This window comes from Spathaspora passalidarum, assembly GCF_000223485.1.
Source record: "Spathaspora passalidarum NRRL Y-27907 unplaced genomic scaffold SPAPAscaffold_1, whole genome shotgun sequence".
Lineage (NCBI taxonomy): Eukaryota > Fungi > Ascomycota > Pichiomycetes > Serinales > Debaryomycetaceae > Spathaspora > Spathaspora passalidarum.
This window is the reverse complement of record NW_006767425.1, coordinates 1,949,170-1,973,760: the sequence shown is the minus strand read 5'-3', so window position 1 is coordinate 1,973,760 and position 24,591 is coordinate 1,949,170. Positions and strand designations below refer to the sequence as shown.

General features: G+C 37.6%; 17 protein-coding genes across 17 annotated transcripts; 5 read left to right on the top strand and 12 right to left on the bottom strand. All coding sequences in view use genetic code 12, as the record gives it.

The window, feature by feature from the left end:
• Positions 1-281: 281 nt before the first annotated feature.
• On the bottom strand, positions 282-2,738 carry SPAPADRAFT_64657 (uncharacterized protein; the record flags this gene model as incomplete). The annotated part of the gene is made up of 1 exon (XM_007372900.1): positions 282-2,738. One exon carries the CDS (start codon positions 2,716-2,718, stop codon positions 1,546-1,548), a length of 1,173 nt encoding a protein of 390 aa, XP_007372962.1.
• SCS7 (fatty acid alpha-hydroxylase) lies at positions 321-2,058 on the top strand (the record flags this gene model as incomplete). The annotated part of the gene is made up of 1 exon (XM_007372901.1): positions 321-2,058. One exon carries the CDS (start codon positions 379-381, stop codon positions 1,513-1,515), a length of 1,137 nt encoding a protein of 378 aa, XP_007372963.1.
• Positions 2,739-2,761: 23 nt separating the features above from the next.
• SPS23 (uncharacterized protein) lies at positions 2,762-3,635 on the bottom strand (the record flags this gene model as incomplete). The annotated part of the gene is made up of 1 exon (XM_007372899.1): positions 2,762-3,635. The coding sequence occupies one exon, from the start codon at positions 3,602-3,604 to the stop codon at positions 2,837-2,839; it is 768 nt and encodes a 255-aa protein (XP_007372961.1).
• Positions 3,636-4,652: 1,017 nt separating this feature from the next.
• Positions 4,653-6,326, bottom strand: SPAPADRAFT_53767 (uncharacterized protein; the record flags this gene model as incomplete). The annotated part of the gene is made up of 1 exon (XM_007372898.1): positions 4,653-6,326. One exon carries the CDS (start codon positions 6,324-6,326, stop codon positions 4,653-4,655), a length of 1,674 nt encoding a protein of 557 aa, XP_007372960.1.
• A 479-nt stretch (positions 6,327-6,805) lies between these two features.
• Positions 6,806-7,816, bottom strand: SPAPADRAFT_69753 (SDR family oxidoreductase; the record flags this gene model as incomplete). Its single annotated transcript, XM_007372897.1, has 1 exon — positions 6,806-7,816. One exon carries the CDS (start codon positions 7,814-7,816, stop codon positions 6,806-6,808), a length of 1,011 nt encoding a protein of 336 aa, XP_007372959.1.
• Positions 7,817-8,974: 1,158 nt separating this feature from the next.
• On the bottom strand, positions 8,975-10,054 carry SPAPADRAFT_64653 (uncharacterized protein; the record flags this gene model as incomplete). The annotated part of the gene is made up of 1 exon (XM_007372896.1): positions 8,975-10,054. The coding sequence occupies one exon, from the start codon at positions 10,052-10,054 to the stop codon at positions 8,975-8,977; it is 1,080 nt and encodes a 359-aa protein (XP_007372958.1).
• A 283-nt stretch (positions 10,055-10,337) lies between these two features.
• On the bottom strand, positions 10,338-12,250 carry RPL24A (60S ribosomal protein eL24; the record flags this gene model as incomplete). The annotated part of the gene is made up of 2 exons (XM_007372894.1): positions 10,338-11,908; positions 12,232-12,250. The coding sequence occupies one exon, from the start codon at positions 11,900-11,902 to the stop codon at positions 11,435-11,437; it is 468 nt and encodes a 155-aa protein (XP_007372956.1).
• FGR10 (Fgr10p) lies at positions 10,339-11,283 on the top strand (the record flags this gene model as incomplete). Its single annotated transcript, XM_007372895.1, has 1 exon — positions 10,339-11,283. One exon carries the CDS (start codon positions 10,339-10,341, stop codon positions 11,281-11,283), a length of 945 nt encoding a protein of 314 aa, XP_007372957.1.
• A 379-nt stretch (positions 12,251-12,629) lies between the features above and the next one.
• Positions 12,630-14,007, top strand: RPL30 (60S ribosomal protein eL30; the record flags this gene model as incomplete). The annotated part of the gene is made up of 2 exons (XM_007372892.1): positions 12,630-12,690; positions 12,835-14,007. The coding sequence occupies 2 exons, from the start codon at positions 12,688-12,690 to the stop codon at positions 13,150-13,152; spliced, it is 321 nt and encodes a 106-aa protein (XP_007372954.1).
• Positions 13,189-13,988, bottom strand: SPC34 (Spc34p; the record flags this gene model as incomplete). The annotated part of the gene is made up of 1 exon (XM_007372893.1): positions 13,189-13,988. The coding sequence occupies one exon, from the start codon at positions 13,948-13,950 to the stop codon at positions 13,270-13,272; it is 681 nt and encodes a 226-aa protein (XP_007372955.1).
• Positions 14,008-14,117: 110 nt separating the features above from the next.
• Positions 14,118-15,236, top strand: SPAPADRAFT_132219 (chromatin DNA-binding HSP70/DnaK family ATPase; the record flags this gene model as incomplete). Its single annotated transcript, XM_007372891.1, has 1 exon — positions 14,118-15,236. One exon carries the CDS (start codon positions 14,118-14,120, stop codon positions 15,234-15,236), a length of 1,119 nt encoding a protein of 372 aa, XP_007372953.1.
• A 164-nt stretch (positions 15,237-15,400) lies between these two features.
• On the bottom strand, positions 15,401-16,285 carry SPAPADRAFT_48523 (U2-type spliceosomal complex subunit; the record flags this gene model as incomplete). The annotated part of the gene is made up of 1 exon (XM_007372890.1): positions 15,401-16,285. One exon carries the CDS (start codon positions 16,283-16,285, stop codon positions 15,401-15,403), a length of 885 nt encoding a protein of 294 aa, XP_007372952.1.
• On the bottom strand, positions 15,874-17,241 carry SPAPADRAFT_58771 (uncharacterized protein; the record flags this gene model as incomplete). The annotated part of the gene is made up of 2 exons (XM_007372889.1): positions 15,874-17,072; positions 17,198-17,241. The coding sequence occupies one exon, from the start codon at positions 17,069-17,071 to the stop codon at positions 16,817-16,819; it is 255 nt and encodes an 84-aa protein (XP_007372951.1).
• Positions 17,242-17,465: 224 nt separating this feature from the next.
• On the bottom strand, positions 17,466-20,128 carry SPAPADRAFT_58763 (uncharacterized protein; the record flags this gene model as incomplete). The annotated part of the gene is given in 2 exon segments (XM_007372888.1): positions 17,466-19,907; positions 19,920-20,128. The coding sequence occupies 1 exon segment, from the start codon at positions 19,391-19,393 to the stop codon at positions 17,573-17,575; it is 1,821 nt and encodes a 606-aa protein (XP_007372950.1).
• Positions 20,129-21,208: 1,080 nt separating this feature from the next.
• COX11 (Cox11p) lies at positions 21,209-22,153 on the bottom strand (the record flags this gene model as incomplete). Its single annotated transcript, XM_007372887.1, has 1 exon — positions 21,209-22,153. The coding sequence occupies one exon, from the start codon at positions 22,142-22,144 to the stop codon at positions 21,281-21,283; it is 864 nt and encodes a 287-aa protein (XP_007372949.1).
• Positions 22,154-22,278: 125 nt separating this feature from the next.
• SPAPADRAFT_58761 (uncharacterized protein) lies at positions 22,279-23,260 on the top strand (the record flags this gene model as incomplete). Its single annotated transcript, XM_007372886.1, has 1 exon — positions 22,279-23,260. The coding sequence occupies one exon, from the start codon at positions 22,325-22,327 to the stop codon at positions 22,655-22,657; it is 333 nt and encodes a 110-aa protein (XP_007372948.1).
• SPAPADRAFT_48520 (uncharacterized protein) lies at positions 22,745-24,586 on the bottom strand (the record flags this gene model as incomplete). The annotated part of the gene is made up of 1 exon (XM_007372885.1): positions 22,745-24,586. One exon carries the CDS (start codon positions 24,584-24,586, stop codon positions 22,745-22,747), a length of 1,842 nt encoding a protein of 613 aa, XP_007372947.1.
• Between the last annotated feature and the right edge of the window lie 5 nt (positions 24,587-24,591).

The window sequence follows — 24,591 nt, the reverse complement described above, 5'->3', positions numbered from 1 at the left end:
GTGACAATACATAAAAATGTTGGAGATAATAATGAGACATACTCTGCCATACACATGCTAGAATCAATGTGATTTACTTGTTTGATCACACCATAAAGCGGTGATTAGCTGCAAATTTGCATGTCACATGTTACCGACATCAGCGCAACACGCGCGTCTGATTTTCTTTTTTTGTTGTTTGTGTCTGAACGTTTCTTTTTCTCATAACCCGATCGAAGTTTGTTTCTGTCGGTTCGAAAAAAGTTGCACGATTCTCTTCCCTCCCCTCTGTACCTAAAAAAAAAAAAAATTATGTCAATGTATAAAAGACGCTGCCAATCACACTGGTTCCATTACTAGACTTTTCCATATCAGACATCATCTCCATATTATCCTACCATGTCTAGAAACTTACCTCTTCTTTCCGCTGCCGAAGTCGCCAAACACGACAAACCCACCGATATTTGGGTCACTCTCTACCAGAGAAAAGTGTACAATGTATCCACTTTTGTTAAGGAACATCCTGGTGGAGCCCTGATTGTGTATCCATATGCTGGTAAGGACATCACCGCCATCATGAAGGATATCGAATCGCACGAACATTCTGAGTCTGCGTACGAAATGTTGGACGAAGACATGTTGGTGGGTTACTTGGCCACTGACAAGGAGGAGGAAGAGCTCCTTAACAACAAGAACAAGACTCCTGTGGAAGTCACGTTGGCTAAAAGCGACAGTGATGACTACGACATGTATGAATTCCACGACCATTTGCCTGCTTTGGATAAGTTGGAAATCAAGACTGACTACAATGAAGATGTCAAGAAGCACAAGTTCTTGGATTTGAACAAACCCTTGTTGGGGCAAGTGTTGTTTGGTAAGTTCAACCGAGACTTCTACGTGGATCAAGTCCATCGTCCTAGACATTACGGAAAGGGCTCAGCACCACTCTTTGGAAACTTTTTGGAACCACTCTCGCTCACTCCCTGGTGGGTTGTTCCCTTGGTTTGGCTTCCTGCAAACTTCTACATCTTTTATGTTGGATTCACCAACCAACACCCAATTACCGCTTTGAGTATGTGGGCTATGGGATTGTTTATTTGGACCTTGGTGGAGTACTTTTTGCACAGGGTTATTTTCCATCTTGATGGGTACTTGCCTGACCATTCTGTGTTTTTCACCATTCACTTTTTACTTCATGGGGTTCACCACTACTTGCCTATGGATGAGTACCGTCTTGTGTTGCCACCTGCATTGTTTATCATATTGGCTTTCCCATTCTATAAACTTGTGTTTTCCCTTTTGCCATTCTACATGGCCTGTTCCGGGTTTGCCGGAGGTACCTTGGGTTACATTATGTATGATATAACCCATTACATGTTGCACCACGGAAACTTACCTCAATTTTTGCAAGATTTGAAGACTTACCATTTGGAACATCACTACAAGAATTACCAATTAGGGTTTGGTGTTACTTCGACATTCTGGGATGTGGTGTTTGGAACTGAAATCACCACTACATTTGATAAGAAAAAGTAGAATATATTTAGAATTGTAATTGGGTTATTTTTAAATATTTTCTAGAATATATGTGACTTGATTGATCCCGTTGTTTCCATAGGCGAGGATACTAGCGCGCATTTCCTCGAGATTGCTGAGATCGGGCGCTAATTTGATCTTGGTACTGGGACCCTTCTCTTTCGTCCAACTGACTTGTTGGTACTTGTCTTCTATTTCCAATCTCTTGAAATAGTTTTGTTTAAACGCTTGTTTGTCTTTATACTTCTTTTGGAATTCAGCCAAATGGCCCTTTGCTAGTTCGGCATATTTGTGTTGAGCAGCTCCGGTAGTTGTCTCCTCGAGAAATTTCAAATATTCCTCGACATTGAAACCTTCCTTCGTTAGCACACCATCAGGAGGAGACGTATCTTCTTCAAACTCATAATTATAATGCAAATCTTCGAAAAGTGCTTCACATCGGTTGTACGCCGTTCTATACTGTTCGGTATCGAATTTTTCATATGGAGTAGATTCGCATTCAAGTCCAGCTTGAAGAACGTGAGTCCAATCAATGGTTTCCAGAAACTTATTAACCGCAAGATTACTCAACAACTTGTCAAATTTGTTGGCAAGTTGTGTAGTTAGATGTATCATGTTTGGATGGGACATTATATCGGGAGTTGTCTGTTGTGGTTTTAGTTTATTGCGGATTGTTCGGTGGATCACCGTGGCTAGTTCGTTGATGAGGGCTGATTTGGCATTGGCTACTTGCTCCGTCGTTGTTATTTCAACAATTGGCTTCGCTGTCAGGTCCAGATCATCTGATTCCTCGGAGTCGTCGGATTCTTCTTCAGACTCATCTTCTAGCTCTTCTTCGGATTCTTCTAACTCTTCTTCCTCTTCAGACTCGCTCATGGTAGTACTCACAGCATCACCACTGGTAATCTTCCTCCTCTTGCTCTTCTTCAGTTCTTTCAACTCTCGCACGCTCTCTTCAAACGCAGCTTGATCCAAATCAATATCGCCGTCATATTCATCCACCAAATTATCTCCATCCTGTTTGAATCCCTGGGGGATGGGCACTTCATGAAACGGTAATGGCCAATTAGCCCATTTTTGTCTGGGAAAGTTGGGATTGATCCGATGTAAAAGAAATGTTGAGTAGAGATGAAGCAGTAGATCACTAAGATACTCTTGTTCTAGCGTATCTAGTATTTGTTTCCGATCCTGTTTTGTTGACATGGTGCTATCTAGAGTAGTTTTATTTTCAGATCTATATATATATTTTTTTTTTCTACAATTAAATTTAGTTGCATCGCAAAAAAGTAACATAAATTTCATAAACAATTTTAGAGTAAAACTATTGAGCAGTGTAACCACCGTCAACTAACAACGAGTGTCCAGTGATAAACGAAGCATTATCAGAAAGCAAAAATGCAATAGCGTCAGCAATTTCTTCTGGTTCACCCAATCTTCCAATTGGATGTCTAAGTACCAATTCGTCATACACCTTTCTGTCCAAGATATCCAACAATGGCGTCTTGATATAGGCTGGGTTAACTGAGTTCACTCTGATACCCTTCTTACCATACTCAATGGCAAGGGTCTGTGTCAACAATTTAAGACCACCTTTGGAGGAACAGTAATTGGCCAACCCTGGGTTACCAACAAAACTCAAAATTGAACCGACATTGACAATGTTACCTTTCTTGCCAAACTCTTCCCAGTAGTTGATAGCCAACTTGTTCAAGGCAAACACACCGTTAAGGTTGACGTCAATGACTCTCTTGAACTCTTCCCAGGTTTGGTCAGCCCCTGGCTTGGACGAACTAATCATACCTGCATTGGCCACAACAAAGTCAAGGCCCTTGTACTCGTCCAAGGTCAAATCAACCAAGTCCTTATTGGCGTCAAACGAAGCAACGTCAGTGTGTAAGTATCTAATGTCGTGGTTCAGGGGCGAGGCCTTTTTGATGGTGTTCAAAATCAGGTCAACCTTGTTTTCCGCGGTGATGTCTCCAATCACAACCTTGGCTCCAAGCTGAAGGAGTTTAATTGTGGTGGAGAGACCAATTCCCGAAAGACCCCCGGTGACAATTGCGATTTTGTTGGCGAAGTTGTATGACATAATGAATAATTGATATAAATCAAACTGTTTACAAAGAAAAGAAGAGGGTAGAATGTCTAAATGTAATTTAAACTAAAAATCAGGCTATTTATACAAGTATAGGTAAAAATTTCAGGGGGGGGTGGAGTGAAACCAGGGGATATATGACCCCAAAAAACCGTGAACTCTTTTTTTTGCCAGCACCAAGGGGGAAAAAACCATTACCCCGAAACTTGCAGTTGACCAATAAAATTTGCAACTCCACATTTCGCACTTTGGTTCATCACCCCCCCCCTTGGAATTTTTTCAGTTTCACCCTTTTTGTATCACCTGATTGTTCATTGTTTAAAAATCAGTTAATTGTTCCCAATGAATGATCGGCCTACTCTAAACGTTTAATTCGTAAACACTGGCTGGTCTCCCCGGATAGTGAACCCATTGTTGGAATTATCTCCTAACCATTGCATATAATTCCACCTGTCCCATCTGTCGATGTAGCGTGTTATTATCTTTCCATGCGCGATCATGCAAGTGAATTGGGGGGATAGAATTTCTGGTACAATTGTGACCGTAAATTACGTCACCCCTATAACCATAAAAAGTCTGGGCATGGGCAATTAGAGGCTTAACCACCGTATGTCTTTATGTCTGATCACACAATTCGGTAACTTAGTCAAGTATTAGGGGATCAGCTAAATCGTCTGTGGCATTGTCATACGTTTCTTGCAGGAGCGCACTTGTAATTTTGTTGATTCTAAAGATTCCTTGGTAGCTGCATCCAGGTCGTTACAGATCTGGTTCTTGGAGTATCTTTGTCATATATATGTGTGTGTTTTTTAAAGCTCGATTATATTCATTGCTCTCTTCTGGAACCAGAGATGTTTCAAAATGCTCCTTGTCGAATGATCATCAGCATTCGCTAATTCTTACTATACGCCCCTTTTGCAATCGTATTTTTTTTTCCACTAGTGAACCGTTGTCATTGAAGCACGGCGGTAAAAGTGTAACAATACAGTTTAGTTCAGTTGTCGGTATTTTCCAAACAAATATGATGTAAATTCTATATCTATTAACTATACCTACTATTCCCATCGCTCATCTCGTACATTTGCAAATTCACATCGTCACCTTTTGCCTCCAAATCCCGCTGCTCTCTTTTTATATGATTAGTTATATCCAAATTCTTGATAATAAACTCATCGGCAACTTCCCCATCTAGTTTGTCCAAGTCTTCCCTAGGTATAATCAACGGCCAAACCCACTTGGCGCAAAATGCAAAAAATAACAAAACCCCAGGGAACCCAACTGCTCCCTTGGTCAAGGTAATGGCAAATTCCGCTACCCCAGCAACAACCTCTAATGCAGTATATACATAGAACCATTTCTTATTGGGGAGCTCATGAATGTCCTTCCATACTTGCGGACAACTAGGGTCGTTTTCAATATACGAGTTTTCGAGAAAACAGTACCTGATCCGATTAGTCACGATATTTCCGTGCAACCCAGTGATGGCCATAATAAAAAACAACCCTGAAAGAACCGCCTGCGGGATAAGTCCAAGCACTATCAAAAATGGCGGTGACATCATTAAAAACGTGAGTGCACCTTGTACAGTGTTTGTCACTCGTTGTTCAACAACACTGAGCTTTTTACCGAGGTTGTCATGAACCACAAGTGAATCGGTGTGTAGTGGTGCTTGTGGAATAAGTCCATTGGGGGCAGGAAGGCCCAAAATCCCTGCAAGTCCCGTGGTCAATCCAAGGAGAAGGAAATCCCAATGGAAAGAGGCGGGCTTGGTTAAGGGATATTCCTTCAGTTGACACATTAACAGGGAAACGTTATGATCAAAATAGAAAAGAAATGTTAACAATATCGCAAATGGGATAGCGAGAAACACATCTCCCACACTGATGTTATCACCGGGCCAGAAGTGAATAAACCACCCATGAGCTCGGTCAGATCCAGTATGAGTAGGCACAAATGAAGATGTGGTGGGCAATGTAGCAAGCACAGTTTCGTCTAAATGGCCCCCGAAATGTATAAACCCAGTAAAGAAAATAACCAGGAGAACCACACCATAATCAACAAACACTCTTCGTACCCATGGTTTAAAATAATGCAAATAGTTTCCAAACAAAATCGATCCCACACCACATATAATCATAAGCAATGAGATCATGACTGAACAATAACCACTGGCTAGATCCACCTTGAACTGGTTATTTAGGATCTGAATCCCCTTTTGGATATACACGATATTGATAAAGAATCCAAATACGTCGCATGAAAACAAACTGATTATCTTCAAAAATGAAATATAGTTCCCCACGGCAATAATTATATGGAATACCATTGACCATAAATATATCCAGCACATAAATGGGAAATACGGCGTACCTCGAGGTGTGATCAACTCGTATACGGTATAACTGAAAATAGAAATGGGTCCAGTAACACCCACAATACACAATGGCTGTCCTGAAAACAACCCAAACACAACCCCAGCAAGTGCTGACAGCATAAGCACTTCGTTAAGACCATAAGCATGATCGGTCTTATCAAACATATCCTGGGCAAAGGCGATTGCTGGGAGTAAATTGGTGAAGAATATGAAGATCGTCAGTGGTATGACTCGATAGTTGAATGCATCGGCGAAATCAGACTTGTAGTAAGGGAGTCGAGTCTTGATGTCATTGTAGATACCATACCCTATATAATTGAATGATTTGAATGTTATTCGCATTTTCTATAGGTGTATATGTTGTCTGTTGGTTGCCATCGAGTAACCGCAAATGAATCAATTGTATTTTTTAATTAATTAATTAATTAATTTTTTTTTTTGAATTGCTTTTTCTTGGAACTGATTGATGGCTAAGTAGGGCGTGCAGCAACTTGCGGAAAGGGTTCTGGCAACGTGGTCCCTTTAATATCAAGCAGGATGGTTATATAAATCTTGTGAGAAGCAGTTAATTACGGCGGGTTATTTAGTAATTCACAAACTAACATCTCCTACCCGCCAAGATCTGTCAAAAACGGCTGTAAGGCTGGTTTTCACTCAAAGATCTCAAACAGGAAAAGCCTCATAGATCACGTGCGAAGATCACGAGACTACAATGTACAGTAGAGTTCGTTTACACTATACAGGATTGGATTTTATATTTTATATTGCAACAAACATACCTAGGCAGAGAAGAAAGAAGACAAAACACAATTATAAAATTCTCACTTAGCTTCTAAAATTTGTTGAACTGCATCAACAATAGAAACCTCTAATGGTCTTAAATCAACCTTCAAAATCTCAACAGTTTTGGAATTATCAAACTTAAAGGTTGAACTTCTGTATAGAGTATCCTTCCAGGGTTCCCCGATTGGAATATAGCTCAATTGAGGGAAATTCTTGTGGAAAATATTAACAATTCCCTGGGCACTCCATGGACCAGAAGATACAAACAATCTTTTACCGGCAGCGTCGGGATTTTCAAAAGCTGAAATATGAGCAGCAGCAACATCACGGACATCAACAAATAAGTGACGTACTTCAGGAATGTCATAACCTTGTTGAAGTTTTAATAATCCGTTAATAACTTCTGCAGAAGTATTCAATTCCTTCTTGTTCTTAATTGGGAAAGCTTGAGGACCAAAAGCAACTGGTGGGTTAACTGTAGTCAATCTAAAATTAGGCTGTTCGATCTTGACAAACTCCCATGCTGCTTGTTCCGCAAATTTCTTGGAGCCAAGGTATCCATCATCAGGATTGGCCAAAGCATCTTGCCAAGTTTGAGGGTTCCAGTCTTCTTCAGTAGATACCTTGGTGGGGTCAAAATACTTGTTGGACCATCCGATGGCTGCAAATGAACTAGTAACAACAACGTTGGTAACCTGAGGAGCATATTCCTGAACAGACTTCAATGCATTCTTGGTACCATTGACAGCTGGATTCAACAATTCCTTTTCGATATCCTGTATATCGTAACGGAATGGCGAAGCGGTGTGAAGAAAAATAATGACTTCAGGGTGGGACTTGAGTGCGTCATCAAATGCACCAGCAACACCAATATCAGGAACCACAACATAAGAAAAATTTGGAGAGTTGAGATTAGCAGCAAGTTCTTCCCCTTTGGTAGCAGCTCTAACGGAACCAAGCACCTTGTAGTTCTTGGAAATTAATTGTTTGACAATGTGTTGGGCAATGAAACCATTGGCACCGGAGACGAAAACTGTAGTTGAAAGCATATTTATTTAAGTTTTTTAACTGATGAAATAAAATGGAATCAGAAATAAAAACCAATAATTATGCCTCTATTTATACTTGAAATATCATATGTCTTATGTACTCCCATTAGAGAATGCTGGATATTAAACCTGACGGAACTAGGATAAAATCATTAACAACAATGTTAAATTTTCGAGTTATCTCCGTGATAGTCCTATCAGCAACAATGTGCTTCCATATTGCTTTTTTCTCGCTTAAACTAGTTCATCTGATATCTTATTATATTTTAGTTCACACATAACTCCGAATTCTTCCTAAAAAGGAATTCCCGAGATAGCGCCTCATATTATGATTTGGTCTCCGGCCGGGTTTAACGTCGGGCACGCACTTCCGCAACCGCTTTTTTTCTTTACTATTGATAACGGGTACTAACTCCCACATCCGTTTCTATGTGTCTCGGCGTTTACAATTTCTTTCTTTTAACTGAATGTGGCTTGAGTGGCTATAGACTGGAAATCCTATTGTTAGAGTAGGCTATGCTTCTTAGAAAAAGACCAAACAATTGCTGTTAAAAATATTAGGTCAAACCTGTGCACACAAAATTTCTCTACATTTTAACATTACAATAGCATAAAAAATAAAAGTTCAATCACTAGTTCAAGTATTGCAATAAATTCTTGGGTTATTGATTGTTCTTAAACTGGTGCAGGAAGCAAAAAAAAAGAAAGTGACACGGACAGGACTCGAACCTGCAACCGTTGGATTTGGAATCCAAAACTCTACCAATTGAGCCACCGCATCCCAATTTCTTTTGAAAAAATTTTCACTTTTATAGCACAGATTGATTTTCACGTGATCAATCCAAATATATTTGATTATAAAGTTACAAATCTCTCTATAAATTGCTTCTAAAATACTTAAAAAATACTTGGAAGATATTCGTCAAAATTCAGGTGCGATTACAATTTGATTGATTTTGGCAAAGAGTTTTTGAGTAGATGAATTCCAGTGGTTTCTTGTGCTCAAGATTTGTATTTTTCCCCATTTTTTTCAATTTTGTTGCAAAATGTCGATTGGTTACAAGTTATAAGAATCATACAGAAACAATCCTATATTACTACTTTAATACGTATTTGGAAAAATAAGAGAATATAAAAAAAATACCTTCTAGTATTATTTTATTCACCTCTTGTAAAAAAATTCCTTAACACGATCTTCCGATCACCACCTTTTACAGGAAATTTTACATTTATATTGACTTGTCGCGCTGGTGTTAGAACATACCCCAACAACTTTGAAAATTCATTAAGATCATGAACAGGGGTATAAACTTCTTTGAATGGATCATGATTATATAGCTGTCCCATGTATCCCTGTCCTGAACCAGTAGTATTTACAACTCCCAAAAGATTGTATCCCCCGATCTCATATACGTCACTAATATCGCGTAATCGTTTGATTAACAGGTCGTTGCTGCATGTGCACAAAGTCATACCAACTGTTTCTAATGCTTTCAATGTGTCTGGACTTGATTCAAGGAATTTGAATGATCGTTCTGACCGAGTCATCATAAATAATGAATACACATTCATGAACTCAGGGTGCTCCAATACAAACCAAAGCGGAAGATATCCTTCAACTTCGGATACCGATAAACTCTTATCGGAAGGAATCCCAACTACAAATTCATTATTATGACGTTGGGAAACAACTTTACCTAAAAATTGATCCATATAAGCTTTAATGTAAGTATCTAACTTATCATTCCCCTCATCATCATCCCAGAACAAACACTTGTAACAACCACTCTTTGGCGGATCGCATAAAGGGAAAGATATATCGAGCTTTAAACAGAAGTTCTCCATACACTGGTAGAACCAATTGGTATTAAGTAGGGCAGTTTTCAAAGCTGTTAGTGGCCACTTGATTCTAAATGTTCCATATTCTAATTTCACATCACCTATACCATTAAGCAAAGCATCCATACGCTCAGGAAGGTAGCTTACTTGATGGGATAGATGATTAAATGGTTCAAACTGATAGCAAGACTGGATTTGTTTAAATAGTTTCATATGGGCGTAAATTTGAAGAATAAACTTAATGACTGGTTCCAGATCAGGATGTACTGGGTACGATTGACAAAGGTCATATGCTAAATCATCTCTAAGTTCAAAACTGCCAAGCTGCATGGAATTAATTTGAATATCTAACTGCTGGCCTTGCTGGATGTTATACCAGTCAAAATTTATGGATTCCATGATTAGAAAGAAACCGTGGTTATATGCTTGTGAATTTTCTTTTCAAATGTTTTTGGAAATTAGAGTTTGAGCAGATTTGAAACTTTAATTGGGAATCAATCTGAATTCGTAGTTTATCTATGAAAAAAGAACTACCAATTTCATCTTCAAACATTGGTATAATCCAAACAGTTCTAAAAGTTGATTGAATATCAAGTTTGTTCAATTGGTAGCAACGAAGTAGTATTGGTATATTTTTCTTTTTTGGTGCAACTGAAAATAATAATCGAGAGATTTTACTATGAATGGATATCTTAGTTGCACATCTAGGGGCAGGCAATCACAATCCTGCATCTTCATCAAAGTATAAAACACTCCTTAAAAGGTCACTTAACCACAATGATATAATTGAAGCTGCACGAGTAGTAGAACAATCAGAGTTGACCAACACGGGCTATGGGTCTTCACTAAACCTACTAGGTTGTGTTGAATGTGATGCCAGTTTCATTGAAGCGACAGAGAAAGTCCGAATAGGGAGCTTGGTTGGTGTTGATTGTTCATATCCTATAAAGGAAGTATTTCGAACGCTTGACTACGTCAACGAACTTTATCAATCTGATGATAAACATGATTTAACAGCTCCAGTCATGTTAAATTATCAGAGGGTAAAAGATTTAATACCAAAGAATCCCGATGAATTAAGCCCAAATCAGTTAATTTCAAAACGTCAACAAAGAATATACGACATTTACAAAGATAAGGTATTGGGTGGGCGAATTGAAGAATTGAAACATCAAATTACGGATACCATTGGATTGATACGAATAGTGGAATGCAAAACTACTTTAGCTACTTCTTCAGGAGGTAATTTCTTCAAACTTCCAGGAAGAATAGGATGTGCTGGGATAATTGGGGCAGCAATCGACTTTAAGCGTATTGAAGGTTATGAGATAAGTTGTATGTGTTCTGGAAATGGCGAGCAAATCATTCGTTCTAAATTGTCATGGGAAATAGTTAATAACATACTGAAAGTCCCAGAGGAGGAGTATGCATCGTATTTCAAACAATTAGTAGGCTCAATTTACTGCGGATTTATCGTGGTTATCAAGTCAAAGTCCACAAGTCATCTCTTGTATGGACATACCACTGAATCATTTCACTTTGGATTTAGAGTTGGGGAGAATACAAGAGTTATTCTTAGCCATTCGGAAAAGGAAGGTTTCACTTTTGGTGAGTACAAGCTTTTATAGTTTTACGTTTGAGTTATATATTGAAATATATATAATTGTTAAGTTTTTCTTCCTGTAATATATTTAAAGAAACCCACACTTTATAAATGTACATTAAATTAAAACACGATTTGTTTAAATATTTATTTTAGTTACATAATAGTCTTCAAACTTAACGGGAGGTGGCGTGAACCTTTTGGAAAGCACCCTTGGCTTGTTGCTTAGAGACAACGTTAGCACCAGAAGCAGCTAACTTAGCCTTTTCAGCCTTTCTAGCAGCCTTGGCAACCTTCTTGGCTTCCTTATCCTTAACTAACTTGGCTTCTCTGGCAGCCTTTCTGTCAGATGGCTTTTGGGATCTTCTTTCCTTAATTAATTCTAAAGAAGCACCGACAATAGCTCTTTGGTGCTTGACGGTCTTTCTGGTTCTCTTCTTGGCGGCTTCTTCAGAAATACCTTTCTTGTGATGTCTTCTGTATAAAACAGTCCAAGAGATTCTTCTTGGGTTCTTTCTTTGGTGGAACAAAGAAGCAGATTTAGAGGATTGGAATCTGAAAACCTTGGAGTCACCTCTAACGAATAAAGTACCTCTACCTGGGTAGATCTTGGAACCTGAAAAGGAGTCAATTTCAATCTTCATTTTTAACTAAAAGAAAATGTTAGTATATACAGTTTGGTAGGTAAGGAGTGGGAACCTTTTGAACATTTGATCATACGTGATATCATAAGAACATCCATCTGGTGTCATCTGGTTGTCGGTGTAAATAGTAGATTAAACATTTATTTCATTGTCTTTGAAATATAAGCATTTCTTCCATCATATAAAAGTGGCTGCATAAAGTTGTTGTTCACGCTGTCTAATACATCTCAATTTGATAGTTATCTTCTGTGATTCTGTCGTTGATTACGTAGTGTCATCAGTGGTAAGGATTCCCTCTCATTCATTATGGTATCTCATCGTTCACATACCTATTATTGGTTAGACCTTGAAGCTTTCAAAAGGGCAAAATGAAAGAAATTTTTCTAATTAGTTTTTTTCTTTCACTATGGTGAGCTACTGTCAAGTTTGTTTAGTGTGAAAAAATCAAAAAACTTTTTTTTTTCATGGGCAACATGCAGGAACAAAATACTAACTATGTAATCCAAGTTTTGTATTGCGGAATTGAGTTTTTGCCATTTTTCTAAACCAGTAAAATAATTTCCCTATCGAAATTCTCTCACGTGATAAAAGTGACTGCTATTTTTTAAAAAGGTACATTTTCCATCCTGCACAGTAAACCTTGTTCTTCTCTCAGTGGTTTGCCCTTGCCCTGCGAGAGTTTGCACCAAAATAAAATTTTCATTACCATCTCTCGTATAAACCAGCTGTTCTGCTTCTTTTCTTCATCACAAGACCGGAGTGTACACATATACATAAACGCAGAGATGGTCAGTATCCTTTGCAACAGTTAACATTACTCTTGATCAAAAGCATCATTGTTATTCTATTTAACATGGTTTAATTTGCAATGTATGTGAAAGAGTATGAAGAACATCTATCAATGAACTTCATATACTAACATTAATCTTCAGGCCCCAAAATCTAACAAGAACCAAGAAAACATTAACTCCAAGTTGGCTTTAACCATTAAGTCTGGTAAGTACACCTTGGGTTACAAGTCCGTTATCAAGTCCTTGAGAAACGGTAAGGCTAAGTTAGTTATCATTGCTGGTAACACCCCAGTCTTGAGAAAGTCTGAATTGGAATACTACGCCATGTTGTCCAAGACCCCAGTCTACTACTTCCAAGGTGGTAACAACGAATTAGGTACCGTTTGTGGTAAATTATTCAGAGTTGGTACCTTATCTATTTTGGATGCTGGTGACTCTGATATCCTTACTTCCGTTTAAGTTGATTAAAAGAAAACTTACAGTTTGATATTTTTTATATTAGGTGTATATATTAATTTAATGGTAGGATAATCAAAAACAAAACAAAAAAATATTACTGATTGTAGAGATGAAGTACTATTGACGGTTCTGTATTTCCATAAGTTGCGCTTCCAACTCTCGTATTTCCTCTTCTTGTTTTTGAGTACAGGCATCTATGGCTCGGTCCTCTTCGGCCCTGTCAACAGGTATCCTTCCCGAGCCATCTCTCAAATTGATCAATTCCTTATTCCTATTAACTTCTTCTTCCAACGCTTTAATGTCATGGGTTGTTTGAATATACTCATTCTCGCAATTGACCAATTCTTGAATATGTTGATCCGCTTCCAATATTAATGGATATTTTAGAAGAACTTCCTTGTTCCATTGTATTAAGTAACCCAAGTCATTGGAATCCGCATCAAAGGGAACAAACGACACGTCAGGAAGGTCTTGATTAGCTAGTTCAGGTAAACGAACAAACGGTCTATCGAGTTCCTCCACATCTTCAAAATCAAGGTAGTCCTGTTCCTCAAAGAGCTTTCTACTATCACGTCGCTGTAACTTTTTAATTCCACTGGATAAATCTGTTTGTGGTTGTATCTCGGGGTTCCTGGTAGCATATAGTAATCCTTCATCTTGGTATGTATCTTTAAGAAGGGTGATAATCCCAGGTGAATTGATCATGGCGTTGGTGAACATCCCATTCTCGGGGAATTTGCATTCTTGAATACCTATTGACAGTTCATCGATTCGATCTAGAAAACGGTTCAAGGACATTTGTGGTGTAGTAAATATATAAGACAGTTAATTCGGTTGGGTTGTTTATGTTTGTTTAGATTTCGCAACGGGTTCTAGACTTTAATTTTTTTTTTTTTTTTGAAGATTAACCAAAATTTCTCGCATCGCTCATACAATTGGGGTCCAGCCTACCAGGGAAATATAACATGACAGTCGATTTGGACAAATACCTCAAACCAGGAAAGGACCATTACATAGCCCTTGGTCTTGAAGGATCCGCCAATAAATTGGGAGTAGGTGTGATTCGCCACAATCAAGGCCAGCTCACATCTTCGAATCGAGCTGAGGTTCTCTCAAACATTAGAGATACATACATTGCTCCACCAGGTGAAGGGTTCCTTCCTAGAGACACAGCCAGACATCATAGAAATTGGGTAGTTCGTGTTATAAAACGTGCGCTCGCCGTAGCAAAGATTAAAGGGACTGACATAGATGTGATTTGTTTCACCCAAGGACCAGGGATGGGAAGTCCTTTACAAAGTGTGGTGATTGCCGCAAGAACATTGGCACAATTGTGGAAAATTCCATTGATGGGAGTAAATCATTGTGTTGGACATATCGAAATGGGAAGAGAGATTACCGGAGCTGATAACCCGGTTGTCTTATATGTAAGTGGAGGAAATACCCAAGTCATTGCTTATTCTAAACAACGATATCGTATTTTCGGAGAAACTTTGGATATTGCCATTGGTAATTGTTTAGACAGGTTTGCCCGTACTTTGAAAATCCCCAATGAACCAGCACCTGGTTATAACATCGAACAAATGGCCAAGAAGGGGAAACACCTTGTCAATTTGCCATATACCGTCAAAGGTATGGATTTATCAATGTCTGGGATATTGGCTAATATAGATTCAATAGCCAAAGACATGTTTGGTAAACAAAATAAGCAATTGATTGACGAAGAAACCGGGGAACCAATAACTGCCGAAGATTTGTGTTTTTCCTTACAAGAAATTTTGTTTAGTATGTTGGTGGAAATTACTGAACGTGCGTTAGCTCATGTTAATAGTAATCAAGTTTTGATTGTCGGTGGGGTGGGTTCCAATCAAAGATTACAAGAAATGATGAAGTTGATGATTGAAGATCGTAAGAATGGCCAGATTTACGCAACTGATGAAAGATTCTGTATTGACAATGGTATTATGATTGCTCATGCAGGATTATTAAGCTATCGTATGGGACAAGTAACTGATTTGGATCATACTGTATGTACACAAAGGTTTAGAACCGACGAAGTATTTGTTGAATGGAGAGATGATTAAACTAAAATGCACACCACAATTTATAGAATCGCTTACCTTGTAGAGACTTTTTCGATCTGCGTGATTAGGATGCTTGATTTTGTCAAATTGTCTATTCACATTTTATGATCGTATATCAACTTGAAATTTTTGAAAAGACAAGTATATAATGTTGGAAAACAAATCTACCAATTCTTGTCAGATACGGATTTCACATGTCTTGCTTTATAATCCTCTAAAATAACATTGACTTGAGGATTGTCAGTATAGTCGTCTTGATTAACTTTTTCAACAGAACAATGCCGAAGTAAACTTGCCAATTTTCTGACCTTTGTTCCATCCCATTTTGTTGCCGATTCATTATAGTTGTGATTACACGCAGCAGTAGCATCTTTGTCATGCTTATATCGAATTAAAGCATACCCATATCTATCATCATGATTTAGCATAGAAACCGACTCTATCTCACCAAATATACCCATTATTTCCGCAATCACATGTTTATCTATCAAATCACGTAGGTTTTCTCGGTATGAATACTTTAATCTAACTGTATCAAAAGAGCTAAAATTGTTCTGGATAAGGTCATCAACAGGTAAGTCATCAATAGAAACAGGTTTTGCTTCTCCTACATTCTTCTTTTCATATAATTTTTGTTCCATAAGCCGCCTTCTCATCAATCCATCTTCTTTCAATTGTTCAATACTATGTCCCCATTTTCTTTTCTTATTGGTACGTACTTTTTCCTCACTTGCCAATAGCTCATCTTGAAATTGTCTAGTCAAATCAGCCAACTTTTCACGATCAATCTCTCGCTGTTGTTTAGCGGCACTCAACTGATCATATTTCTTCCGCAAGGTCTCATTAGTTAAGATTTCATAGCATTTTAATAAGATTGTGAATTTGGTTTCATCACCTCGTTGTTTATCTGGATGGTAAAGTAATGCATGTTGACGATAAGCTTTTCGTATTTCTGCCGAGGTTGCAGTACGAGTTATTCCCATGAACTCATATATGTCAATATTGTCATCAAAGATATGGTAGATCGCCTCTTCCAGTTGTTCAATCATGGCTGTAAGGAATAATTAGAAAGAGGTTGAATTGTGGTTGCAAGAAAAAAATATATGAAGGAACTTTAGTTTGACCAGACAACAGAAGACAGCAAGTGTTTTCAGAAAACTTCCAATGCCACTAGACATACTGATATAACTAGCATTCGCTTAATAAGAGCCCATGTTGGAAATATAATTGATACTAAAATTTTATTTGTATATAAGTAAAAGTGAATAGAAATGAATTTTTAATATATAAAGACAATGCCAGTGTTCAAATTAATGGTGCTGATATGTGTGTGAAAAGTAACAACCAATGCGGATGTGAGATGGGTAATGGGTAATATTCCTACAAATAAAATGGTATCACCCTTTGGTGGAGAATTCATAACAAAGACACGTCTAATAAATTAATATATGTACGGGAGTGACTTCTTTCTATCAAATACATCAGACATTAAAACAGCAAATCCACAAGTAAACTTGCCATTATTCACCCCTTTTCTCTCTCCAAACAACGAGAGTATGTTTATATTTACTATCCCCCAATTAAGCCTTGACAGTTCTCAAACCATGAGCAGATCTGAAGATAGCATCACCTTCGGAGTATCCTCTACCCAATCCAAATCCGATACCTAACCATACTGGGAAAGATCTTCTCTTGAATAACAAGATAGATGCCAATACACCTCCACCAAAACCTAATCCAGTCTTGATCAAAGCGTTAGATAAGACAACATCCCACTTTTCATTCAATAAGTTTTGAGATGGAGTGACAATTTGCTTTTGTTGTTGTTCGGACATCCTAGTAACTTGTTAGTATTTCATGTGTATAAATAAAAAAAAAAAATTGTGTGAAAAGGTTACTCCAAAAAGGTACCAAGTTACTCTCCAAGGAATGGCCATTCACAAGACTTCATTTAAACATACTTCTATATTATTTTGTGTGATTTTGATATGGTATCGATTTATCTCTGTTTAATTGCAATTTTTTTTCAATTATTGTCCAAGAGCTTTGCTTTTTAAGATTCAATTTGGTTGGATAAAAAGAAAGTGGGAAGTCACGTGCAATTCGAAAAAACAATCAAACTGGTAGCGCGTGCTCGGAGATTACATTCGTCATTTCCCAGACAGCAATTAAATCTAACATATTTACAACCCCAATCTTTTGCCAATTAAAATAGATTCAAAAGAAGAACAATACAGTTTGAATTACCTTATGGTGAGTAATACAAGTAAGGCCTTTGAAACACGAATAAATATAATATTGAAATTACAAAGTATACATGCTATGCAGCGTTTCCCCTAATGGTTATTCAAGATTCTCCGAACATCACTTCTTCTACTACCAGGTTTAAAATCATTATCATGATCCATCTGGCTCTCTCCAAAAGAAGTCATACTTGCACTTTGAGGAAGAGTTGGGGATCCAGCTGGTTTAAAAGTTCTGGATTTGGTCATTTCCACCGCAGGATCAATCATAACCACCGAGTTTCTTGCTAATTGGGATGCGGAAGGAACAGGCCCCCCAATAGGCGATTGCGGTTGTGACAATGGTGGTGAATAGTATCCACTTTCATTCACGTCACCTTCAATAGGCATAAAGTGTTTGAATTGTGGTGATGCAACTTTAGGTCTGTAGTTGGTATATGTTTCGATGGTAGACTTTCTGATATCAGATGCATTTGGTAATGGTTTTAAGGGTGGTAATCTTGGTTGAGGTCTAGATTGAGCTGGGTATGTGGAGAACAGTTGATGTGTCACATCAGGTGGATTATCATATACAGACGATGATGTGCTGTATCTGACATTACCAGGACTTTGCAATTGGGTTATTTGAGGTAATGGCGGTACTTCTTTGTCAGCGGTACTGTTTCTTGTTTTATCCAGATCAAAATAAACATTGTAAACTGATTTCATTCGTTTAATTTGTTCTTCTTGTTCATCAGTTAATTCGTCGATTCCAACGCTATCGATTTCATTATTGAGTTGCATCATTGGTGGTGATTTCTTGATTAATTCTTCATGACTATCATCCTCTATTCTATCTGACTGAGAAAAGTCGAACGTTTCATTACTAGCTTCAAAATGGTGGTGTCTAGGATCAGTCAATTTTTCGTTGGTTCCCTCAATTGACGAAGTTTTTGTTGACTCGTGTTCCTTTCCATGTTCTACGACTTCGGAATCACTATCAAATGGCGATGTACTGCGTTCAGTTCCATCAGTATCTTCGCTTGTCTTAATATTGTTCAATTCTTCTTCATCTTGAACAATAATTTGAGGAATGACAACAGTTGTATCTGCATCCTTTTCAAAATGTAATTCTGAACTGCTATATGAATCATCATGAATATTAGGAGCAACCATGGGTGTATCATCCACTTTAGACCCATAATATGCCTTTTCTGGAACTCGGATTTGATTTCTAGTTGGACTCACTGGATCTGATGGAGTTCTAGAATGCTCCATATAAAGGTTGGAACGACGAAGAGGAGTGGACGAAGCTGCTCCAACATTGTTGTGAAAGCTATGGATACTCGAAGAGTTATCCAATTGATTCAATGCAGCAGAAGAGACCGAGGTCTTATAACCTTGAGAATCACCCAAGGTTCTGGCATAATCGTCCAATGACACTTTTGAACCTGTTTGATGTTGATATGGTAATACAAAAGTGTATGGATCTTGGAAGGGGTGTTGATCTTGAGAATATTGCGAATAAGCATCGTTGCCATGTGGTGGTGGGTATTGTTGGTATTGCGGATTTCTAAATTGATGATCCATTGGGTATCTCGCATTATTATTGAATGGGTTTTGGTTTGAATATCCTTTAAGTTCAGGGAAGTCAGGTAATGCAGTGGCTTCTCCATTTTCGTCAAAGTCAGGATCATGCTCCATACTTTCCTTTTTGTCCTTTCTATAATTTCTGTAAAGGAAGTAACCCAACACGCAAACAATAGCAATCAAGGGTAATAAAATTGACAACGTGATAGTAAGCACATCGTCATTCACTGGCTTTTGGCACAAATCAGAATTCTTGTGAGTTTTACAGTAATCAGAAGTAGTGTGTTCAGAATCATCTGACGTCTTGGACGATCTGATTTTTAAAGTAGGCGTCGGAGTGTACATTATGCGATAAACCTAGCCTGTTAAACAATGTGGTACAAATGATGATAGTGTGAAATAATACAAATAGTGGTGAATTAAACTGGAGTAATCACTATGGTAATGGAAAACGATATGGATATATTTAAAAAGCGAATGACTTATATCGAATTTCGAAGATTTAAAATGAGTGAATTAAAGGCGGTTTTTTAGTATTGTTCCATCAAATTTTCGAGGAACTTTCTCGTCACGTGTGAACTATTTGGAAAAAGGTTAGTTTTGGTTAAGTTTTGGTTATTGAACAACACTGAGGAAAGGTGGAATTGGTTTGATCTTGTTATATTATCAACTTCAAGAAAGTTATCAGAGATTAAGGTTTCGTAATCTCCTCAGGTTTATTGCAGATCCAACAGTGCAGACGAATCAAAAAAAAAAAAATCAAAAAAAAATCAAAAAAAAATTTTTTTTATTGCAAATTGGTACAAAAAAAAAACAAAAATAAATCAAATCCGGAAAAAATGGAAATAAAAAAAAAACACAAATTAGGCCCAAAAAATATTCAAGGGTTGGTACCCAACGATGGTTTCCCACAAAACCAATTGAATTTTAATCTAGATTTAATTTTTGTGGTGGTGCACAGTTTGTTTAATTTTAATCAACCATTGATCCCTGTAAAAATATTGGAATACACGATATTTGGAGTTTATTGTGTGCATATTGTCCACATTTTCTCCTTAAACTTATGCAGGTAATATTATAATTATGTTCTATTTCCTAGTAGAGTAGTTTCTAGATTTCTAGATCCGAACAACATGAGTATCAGAAGGGAAACTAGTTCTGTAGTATCCTCGACTTTAAATAGCTTACAAAGTTAGACGTTTTGTTCGTTTGAGATTCCTGTACGTGAAAGTTGTTCTTACATTACATACATGCACAGTGAAATACGCGTCCGGTCGTAATGTTGGAAAAAATATTTTATTTTATTGATCGGCAACAAGCTTTTCATTCAAACTAATTATAGAAACATGTCTTACAATTACACAACAGGGGGTCAACACTCTAGGGAGTACATGGTTCCAAACCAGTACGGTTCCATCACTTTAGCCCACATAAACGTTATTTAGACAAATGCAAAATAGGAGTAATGCTAAAATTTTCTTGACTACGCATTAACCTAGTTCCATTTTAGTCTGGGCCGACCCGCGGCTCTTAATATGTAACACAAGTTTTGAGCCATTGTTCCAACCCTCACAATCTCAGGTTCGGAAGCTCGCCTTAATTGTCGTTATGGCACAGAATCAATTTCCTATTAGGGGTAACTTCCAAGGGCACGCGACCATTTATAAACATGTGTGGCAATACTTGCTGGTGAGTGGGGTGCTGTTGCAGATAAGACTTTATCTCAAAGCCTTTTAGCAAATAGGAATAGAGTTTATTTTAGGTGGAGTAGGTTGACAATTGTGTTTTCTTTTTATTTTTTTTGCCTTGAGAATATAGTCTTCGCAACTGAATATGTAAGATATGAATAGGAGATAACGGGATGTGCAGCCGAGAGAGACATCGACACCAGGATTCAGCTGCCAAAAACTGAACAACCATACTGTTCCCATCCACATCACTTAAGCACAATATAGCAAAGAGGATTTCCATGAAAGGGTTCTGTGAAGGGTATGTTGATGGTACCTAAGTTGCGGTTGGGGTTATACCTTGGTTAGCCTGACTCTAAAATTCCACTCCTATCTACATCATATCCACTCTGTTCGGCTTCCACAGAGCTCATCTTGCTCAGATATTTTTCACATTCATCAAATTATTTGCACAACTGACCTGCTATTCTATTTTCAGTAAAACTTATCATATTCATATAAAATTTTAAAAATGTCTATCTACAAGAGTTATGAATATCTATTTCTAACCTATAGTGGCAGTAATTTCACCTTGAACAGGGATAGCAGTGGCAGCCAATTCATCAGCAGTATAACTAGCCTTGAAGAACGAATAATGTAACACGATATCATCCACATGTCTCATAGATGGATCCTTGGCAAAATCAGGATCAATAAAGAAAAACACAGGCATATCGACTTCTTCACCAGCGCTCAATCTTTGTTCTTCAAAACAAAAGCATTGAATTTTGTTGAAATAAGGTGCAGCAATATCTGGGGTGATTGAATAAACAGCCATTCCAATAATATCTTCCTTGGACACGTTCTTGGCACGATAGAATGCTAATGCAGTTTCACCTGGAACAACGTAAACTTCACGTTGTAAAGGAGTGAATTTCCAAGGTAAAACACCAGAGGATTGACATGTGAATTGAACACGAATTCTCTTGTTGGTGTCCACGGGAATCAACTTATCAGTGGTGAACATGGTTGGATCGGTGATAGGAACACCGGCAAACCCAGTACGTTGACAGATAGCACGATATAATGGCACGGCAGCAAATGCAAGAGCAAGAAAAACTACTGCAACTGAGGCAGCATAATATGAAGCAGATCGGTTCTTAAATTGCTGACGAGCATCTCTTTCAGCTTGTAATTTATCAATTCTTTCTCTTTCCGCTTGTAACTTAGCTTGAGCTCCAGTCTCACCTTGTTGTGGTTGTTGCAGCTGTTGTTGAAGGTAAAATCTTGTCGAATGAAATCCACGAACACTTGCTCTTATCGCTAAAGGCTGAACATTAAGCAGGAGTTTTCCAATAATGTTAGGTCGAGCTATAACACGTGCATTCCTCACGGTAGCTCTCAATCCAATCATTAGCATTGTAGTCATTAAAGATACAAGATAAAACTATGAAAAGTTGGCGTAGCATGCATTTTTTTTTCCATACTCCCCCTGGTGGTTCAATTTCCGCACTTGAAATTTTTAGTGAGATCATCGAATGACAATTACGGGGATTAAAACACATACAAATCACTAATCCGACAATAATAGAATTCATCAAACACAAAGATGAATAGAATACTATCAACAAGAACGACAACATTGCCTCGCACAATAAGAAACTATTCTGTGCGAATTCCGCAACAGGAACTGATTCCGCAAAACAAACCCCGGCTCTCACAATTCACTACGGCAATGACACACACTTTTTTATTTGCAGGAATAGCATACATGGGTCTTCAGGCAATTTGGTTACATTTAGAATATGAACAAGCTGAAGGTGATTTAACTGCTAAATCAAAATCATTGGAGGAAAAGATTCAACTGATTGTTGATTCCAAGAAGGAAGAATTGATTCAAGTACAACAAACAAACAGCAAGCGTTGGTATAAATTTTGGTAATAGTTATATAAATTGTGTATATCCTGTAAATATAGAGTAACGAAGATTTGCAATATTTAGAAAATTTAGCAAATTGTAAAAAACATATTAGAAGGCTAAATGTTGTATGTAATATTGCTGAATGTGCGAAGGCAAGTCACCACTATAACCTCTCCAGAAAAGATCAACTAATGTGCGGCTAGTTAAAATTTTGCTTTCAAGGAGTGCAATCGAAGATATTAAAGGTTCATGATCAACTGGAACAATGTAAAACAGATTCACTGTTTTGAACTTGGTAGTAGTAGCAACACCATATTTCCCTTTCATAACCAACAACTTGTCATCTTCAGCTAGAAATACCTGAGGTAAAAGGTTGATTGCCTTTGGTCTCCAGAAGTCTCCTGTTAATAACTTTGAATCTTGTACAAATTGGTCAGCAATCTCAAAAAAATTTGTATATGTTGAATCATCGTTAGAGAGGTGAAGGTGGTTATACTGTGATATGACATGAAAATAGTCTCTAAGTTGGAGGAAGAATGCAAACGCATGATATTGAATACCTCCATGTAACAATAGATATAATACAATGTAATCATAGATCTTAGCTACAGCTGGATCATCTTGCTGCATCAGTACCACTGTATTAATGTAATTGAAAATTGCTTCTTCGAGATGCAGACACAAGAATTGTTTCCCAATTACGATCTTGTTTGGTTCAAGGATTGTAATTGAGGTGGATTCTTCACCTGCAAGGTCTCGATAACAGTCCCCCAAAGCGATATATATCTTAGGGTGTGGTCGATCTTCAAATATATCCATAATCGCAGCAAGTCTATTTTTAGGATTTGTCTCCATCATACACTTGCATTGAATTAACCAGCATTTAACCTGATCACACATGGAATCCTGAGGATCTAAAAGCTCGATAGAATTGGTGAACTCTTGAACTGCTCTAGAATAATCATGATTTAATAAAGCAAGGAATCCAATCACAGTTTTCCGTTGGGCAATCTTGACTTCATATGGAATCGTAGGAAGTTCTGGCTTCTTCTTGAATAGAGAATATGTTCTGGTATGTTGTTGTGTTGGAGGGACAAAAGCTTCAATGTGGCGAAGAATTAGAGGTTCTATTGCCAACATTGAGTAATAAATCTCTACACGACCAAGAATGAGAATTGCAGTCAGCAATGACAAAATAACACTATTGTCGGATTGGTCTCCTTTCTTCTTGGTATAATCCCAAGTTTCCAAACGTTGTTTGACATCACTGATAATCTTGACAATATGCAGATAATCATACGTAAAAGAACCCATAGGAAAGATTTTATGGACATCTTTGAAATTCAATATTTGCTGTTCCAAGGAAGGAAAACTAGGAATAATCCTACTTATGTTAGTAAAAACCTTCAAACGTAAATCACAAAAGATAACATACTCTAAACCGGCTCCAATTCTGGCTAATTCATCTTGAAACCCTCTAACTTTTTGCTTTATTTCACCGACATCCCCGTTTGAATTCCGAACATCATCAAAATAATCACCAAAACAAGTCATTGCATCATCCATCTTTCCTAAACGAGCAAGCATAGTCCCCATCAACAGGATATGATCTGCCCTAACCAGCCTATCTCTTTCCATATCAATGGCAACACCAACTTCTCTAAGACCTTCTAAAGTCATCCCCAGTTTGAACAATGTAGAACCAACAATGACATGAATGTGTGGAGGAAATGAATCAATATGTTTAAGTTCTGGTAAAAGGTAGAGAATTTCTATCATGTTATCCACGTTGTAAAAGTGTTCTAATTTGGCAAACACTGATTTCTGTCTCAGTTTGGTGTACGATTTGCTGTCAAAAGAAGTTTGAGAATTGAAACTGGAATCAAACTCATTGGAAGAAACTGGCTGAATTGCATCCCCAATGACTATACTAGATGGATATTTTATCATTGTTG